General features: G+C 31.7%; 1 protein-coding gene across 1 annotated transcript; it reads right to left on the bottom strand.

Annotated features, from left to right (window-relative positions):
* Positions 1–866: 866 nt before the first annotated feature.
* LOC134248058 (neuronal membrane glycoprotein M6-a-like) lies at positions 867–6,289 on the bottom strand. The gene is made up of 7 exons (XM_062730485.1): positions 6,198–6,289; positions 3,725–3,881; positions 3,062–3,221; positions 2,729–2,891; positions 2,353–2,450; positions 1,867–1,932; positions 867–1,642 (listed from the first exon to the last, which is right to left on the bottom strand). Exons 1-7 carry the CDS (start codon positions 6,199–6,201, stop codon positions 1,484–1,486), a joined length of 807 nt encoding a protein of 268 aa, XP_062586469.1. The 5' UTR covers positions 6,202–6,289; the 3' UTR covers positions 867–1,483.
* Positions 6,290–6,509: the final 220 nt, after the last annotated feature.

The raw sequence follows: 6,509 nt of genomic DNA on the forward strand, positions 1-6,509 counted from the left end.
GAGACTTTCGCTTGAAGTTTATAACAACTAAATAAAGCAAATTTCAATGTTTATAAACGACTGTGCTGAAATATATCACAAGAACATCGATAAATAAAACCATTTCAAGTGTTTTATTTTTGCGCAAACAGCGATACGTATGCTTAAAATAAGGGAATTCCCGGTAGATCCGCTCCTATAGATTCTAAATTCTCATTGGCTGTCCCAAAATAAAATCTATCAAGGTCAGTAAACATGGCGGATAAATTCAAGTTGTGATGTTGACATACACGAAAAATAACCGATATATGGATCGTTGTGAATATTTTTGGATCGATTTATGTTTTGCATAATTACATTTTTGAATTTCAGGTAAGAGATGTTAATAAAATAGCCGTTTACTGATAATTTGAGCCGAAATCTGTGCGGGAGTGATTCACTGCCGCATCTGCACCATTACGGAGATCCTAAGGAGTTGTAGCCCTCTCCCAAAAAAAAAAAAATCGGAGAGGGCTACATTATTGCAGCTAATGTTTCCTAATATCAAATATCAATTTATAAATCATTAATGATTTTCTGGGGAGCAAAGGGAACTTGATAACTGAATTTTTGCAAAGATATTTTTATATGGCATAAAATTACAATGCCTTTAGGCAGAATATAAACTGTCTACAAAGCAACCTTTATATTCAAAATATATATATTAAAAAAAAAATTTAGTAGACATATATATTTAAAAATATACACATGCACTTAAACACACAAAGAACATGTTCATAAAAAAAGTTATGGTCAGGTTAGATTAAAGATATGTATCTCATCTCTGAAAATATGGCAAAAAATATAAAAATGATTTCAATATGATAAGATATGTATAAAAACAGATAAACACTCGAATGTGCAATGGGAGTTATTTCCCTTCTAATACGTGAACAAAATGAAGATCAATCAGAATAGGGCAAGTCTTATATAAAAAAAAAAACAACAAAAAAATTATAAACTTTTCTTATTAGTGGAAAACATGCTGATATGTCGTAAAGTCTGGAATGTTTATGCATAAAATATTTTTTTAAGGGATAACTGATATTTTGTAAAATATATTTTCAAAAGTTTACTGCACATAACCCTTGGGTAACACATATCACATTTTTTGTGTTCAAACAAAAAAATACATGTATAAAAAAAAACACCATTTCACAACCACGCAATATACAAAAGATAAGTTTGCAGATAAAAAGACTCATTCTGAAATAACACAATGATAGTCACACGTAAGTTGATATGCACAAAAGTTTTGAATAATCATCACCACATTGATGTGTTAATACATGTACTTATAGTTCATCTACAATTTTAATACAATTGCTAAGACAAGAGTACCTCCATTCCTTCATAAAGGTATCAGGTAATCTAATCTGTAAGAATGGACAAAGATTTCAAAAATATGGATTTTCTCATGTTGTGCAGGATATGCTTAATCTTCCAAACGTTTCAGTGAATCGAATCACCGGTAGCTGCTTTTGTCATACGACTGATCCATTATCCCCTTCATGTTGCTGTGTAGGTCTATCTCCTCCATGTCCACAGCATTGCGGTAATCCGTCAGCTCCTTGGAGATTTTGATTCTGGTGTAGTTAGCTGATAGAGTGGACATAAATAAAAGCTAGGAAATAAAGAAACATATAAAAAGATTAGAGAACCACTGGTTTTTCACTTGAAATACCTCTTTTGTCCTTAAGAAAGTGACTTTTCCCAACAAGGAATAGTCAAAGTATGAATCTCATTTCACTTCAACAGATTTACCACTTCTACAAGATTGGTTTAAATCCACCTTTAGATGTTGGAAAACATTATACAAGTACATGGAAAAATATTCTGAGTACCTACCATACCAATGACGATACACGCTGCCCCAGCTAGGGCTACACAGAACAGAGGACCTGCCTCAGCAAACTGAAATGAAACAATAAATGTTAGACAGTGAATTCTGTTTTACAGTAAGGAATTTTTTTCTCTCTTTTTTTTTACAATTAGGAAATTATCTACTATGTAAATTACATTGGGGAATCAGGAGATCTCAAAAGTCTGCGATTATTGACAAAAGTAAAAAGGCGACATTTTCCAGAAACTCTTAGAATTTCAAAAATTAAATAAACTGTATTCATAATTTTAATTAATATTTTCAAATTGCTAAACAAACTGGAAACCTCATCTTTTTCATTATTTATCAACTGATAAAATTACAAAACAATTGTGCAAATCTTTATGATTTTTGCATTGTAAAACACAAATAACTAAATGTCTATTAGGCAGTCATTTGGTATTAAAAATATGTGTGGTTAATTTCATATATCTCAGTACAGTTATATTTACCCTATCACATAGGACCCTTAGCTCAACAGGGTTACAGATTTCATCCCTCCCTGGAGCAGCAACACCCAGAAATGGGTATGTGGAATTCCTGTAGATACCTGGATGGAAAAAATAAAATTGTTAAATTTAAAAACCAATTTTTAATCAATCATAATATGTGGTTTACATATAGGTTTATTTAGTTATTCAGGTTAAATCAAGGATGTACAGGTATATTTTGTGTACTCTTTCTCTATTGCTAATAACCTTGGTTTGTATGAAAGGCTACAGAAGACATTGACAACTGAGTCAACTGACCATAACATTTGAGTTTGAAGAAGGAAGTAAAAAAATTATGAGCTGACCATAATGTTTGAGTCTGACATTAAGAACTGACCATAATGTTTGAGTCTGAAGCAGTAAGCCACAGTTTGATAATTGTTGTGGTAAACTTCCTGGTTACAGATGGACCCCAGCATGATGTACAGAAACACAGGAATGGTGGCCACACCCACGATCACCAGCCAGACTAAACTCAGCAGGAATGACATCATCATAAACTGAAAAGAAATGACATCATCACAAACTAAAGAGAAATGACATCATCATAAACTGAAAGGAAATATTTTCATAATACATTATACCCTAGTACAAGAAGCAACTGGTAAAAGTCACATGAGTTTTCTAAAGTATGATAAGAATAAAATTACGATTAATAAAATTAACTTACAAAACCAGCAGACACTTGTCCTCCCATAATGCATCTCTTCCCCGAGTATACATTTTGTCTGGTTGCTCCTGTTGCAAGGAAACCGAAAACCAACAGGACAATGGAGAACAGTGCCATCACTATGGCAATCACAATGAACACAATCTGAACCACAGACAGCCTAGAAAATTCAGCAATGAAATTCAAATGTCAAAACATGTATAAAACAAAAATTATCTCATTCATTTTCCTTCAAGACCTAATGTTTTTTTAAGTACAAAAGCCTCCTCTACTAGATTTTAAAGCAATAAGATTTTAGCGATAAGATTTTTGATTTGAAAAAATAATCTGCAGGAAACTACTCTATTAGAAGTAAAATATTTAAATAAGAAAAGTACTCTTTTTTTCATCAATTACAACTTTCACTTCATTGCTCATTAAAGAAAACACATACAGGTACTTTAGTACATTAAAAATGTATCATGCTTTAGAGGGTAAAAAATGTTAACATAGACATATAAAGAGTATTACTATTTGCTTTGTATGTCAACACATTGGTTTCTTTCAGAATATGGTTAAATCTAATTACATCAGGACTTTAATTTGAACCTATGAATTCACTCAAAACATGCAGGATCTTTAAATTCCTTGAGTAAGTGATGCGTTACTTTACATGCCACATACCAAGTCACTGTAAACTGGAACAATCCCTCCATAACATTGATAATGATGATCTGTAATGCTCGGTACAGGGTGCCACAAAACACCCCCACTCCCACAAAGACAATAATGGTGGCCATCAGAGATGCAAAGGGCCAGTTCCCCAACTTATCAAGTGTACCTTAAATTGAAAAATTAAACAGTCAAGGCACCTTCAGGCATACTATGGCATAAAAGTAAGTTTAAATAATTAAAAAAAATTACTTTTTTAGGCTAGTGTCAGGGATTTTCCATTGCCCCGTGTAGGGCCGAATATGGGACCCATTCCCAATTGCAAAATCACTCCATTTTTCCCAAAAATTAATAGCCTGTTTAATTTTTTAAAAATTCATGTAAAACAAACATGGTCAGGTTTGAACTCTTAATGAAATGAACATAATTTTTGGAGACTTGGCTAAAACTTTATAATAATAGATCTATTTTCTGAAGTAAAGTTCTGAATAATGAAGTAAAAAATCAGTTTTAACTATCATAAGTGTTTATTTATTGAAATACATCTTGCTATAAATTTTCCCAAATGTTGTAAAATGTAAAATTCCCAATGGTAAGGGCCTGGGCCCCATCCCCAAAATGGAGTGGAAAATCCCTGAGTGTAGTAAGTGTACCTGTTAGTTAAGGAATGAAGCTTATTTCAACTTATGTTATCCGATATAACATAACTTGGGGCAGTTTACGCTTTATAAACTTTGAAGCGGTTTATAAAAAAGCGTAAACTGCCCCAAGTTTTGTTATATCGGATAACATAAGTTGAAATAAGCTTCATTCCTTATAATTTAATTTCAGTATAGACAATGAGACAATATTTCCTCCGGAAAAAGGTTTCAATTTGAGCATTATTTTAAAAATAACGTCAAGCGCAGTGATACGTTTTTGACGTAACTCATTGTGACGTAGGCAAGTTATGTTATACAAAATATTATATGTTCCTTAGAATGATTCATAATAGGAAATTAAATTATTCAAAAATATCTTTTATATACATATTCTATATACATGTATTAAGATATTTGATGTACAAGGAAAATGTTAGAACAGGTGCTGTTTCAAAACTGAAAATTTTGCAGCCTCCAGCTCAAGTTCATTTTTAATACTTGTGAACCAAATTAAATGTCAAACTCACTATTTATCAATAGCACAATGCTTCTAGTACTTACCAATATTGGTTAAAAGAAAATATCACTCCACATTTCAAAACCTGATTTGCAAAGATTTTAAAATGCATGAAATGAAAACAAATCTCAAAAGTCTGTAAAAATGTTCTCAATGGATTGTAAATTTATAAGCAAACCATGGAAACAATGTTGGTGAACTCTCGTACTAAAAGTATTGTACTATTGAGAAATTGTGAGTTTGACATTTGATCGGTTTGCAAGTAATTTAGTATCGAAAATCAACCTGAAAATGCTGCCTCAGCTTGGAGGTGGAAAATAACCAGATTTCGAAAAAATGGCGTGGGTTCGGACTTTTTTCCTGGCATGTTAAATTTATCAAAATTGTTAAACAGGCCTGGAAAAAGTCATACATTTCAAGACTAGTGCACAAGTGGTACCCTGCATATGTGTGTATAAAACGGCGCGTCGATTTACACAAATGGACCCAGATGGACCCAAATGGAAACAAATGGACCCAAATGGAAATACAAATGGACCCAAATGGAATATTAAATATGTATTATCGTATTTCAATACTTATTTAAAATGATGAAAATAAATGAACTTACATTTACAAATGATTTTTTTAAATTATTAATCTCTAATATTGTATTTTGAAACATGAAGTTTTGATAGTATTCTATATACTGGCAAAATTATTTGGGGGTAGGGGTGGGGGGGGGGCATGGCCCCCTCCCCCCATCCATTCCTACGGCCATAGAAACTATTAAATACTTCAGTTTTGTATTCAATTATGTTCAATGGTTATTACAAATAGAATTAAATTAAATCGCATTTTTAAAAATACAATTGAAGAAAATAATGATATTAAAATATTCTCTTTTTGTTTTAATTTCATTATTTTCTATGTTTTAGATAAGTAAAACTTGAGAATACGATATAATATATATATTTTATATTCCATTTGGGTCCATTTGATTTCCATTTGGGTCCATTTGAGTTTCCATTTCATGATTTGGGTCCATTTGGGTAAATTGACGCACCCGTATAAAATGCTTCTGACCGTCTCACAAAAATAAATTTTGGTGAAAACTATAAAAATAATTTTATCAACCTTTTCTGAATAGCTTAATAAACTGTACACAATACTTGAATACATCTAATTTAAGCTTAATCAACATGATCAATGGCTAAAGTTAGAGATTGTTTTGGATCTGCAACAGAGTAAAATACAAGTAGATAACTGATAATTCACCGTTTTCCTAACCAGCTAATGTATAAAATGTCTAAAATAAGAATACTAATGTAACAGCTATTTAAATTACCCATTTTTTATGAATCCTCGAGTAAAGCAGCGAAAAATAATCTGTTTAAACTATTTCTTTTCTTCTTTCATTTCGAAAAAATGACTCATAGGTGTCGCTGTTGGGAGTGGCAGGTACTTAGTAAGTCGTACAGCGTATTTATCATTAATTAAGTCGTGCGATGAAAAAGGTAAAAGCAAATGGCATGATCGAGACTCATGCACATTGAATCAAGAAAATATCTACTAATGAATCAAGACATCTGGTGTTTTTTGTTTTTTGTTTTGCTTATATCCAATGTTGATATAATGTTGACACCCGTAAATTAATTGT

This window comes from Saccostrea cucullata, unplaced genomic scaffold (assembly GCF_032062105.1).
Source record: "Saccostrea cucullata isolate Sc308-1 unplaced genomic scaffold, CSIRO_AGI_Scuc_v1 ctg502, whole genome shotgun sequence".
Lineage (NCBI taxonomy): Eukaryota > Metazoa > Mollusca > Bivalvia > Ostreida > Ostreidae > Saccostrea > Saccostrea cuccullata.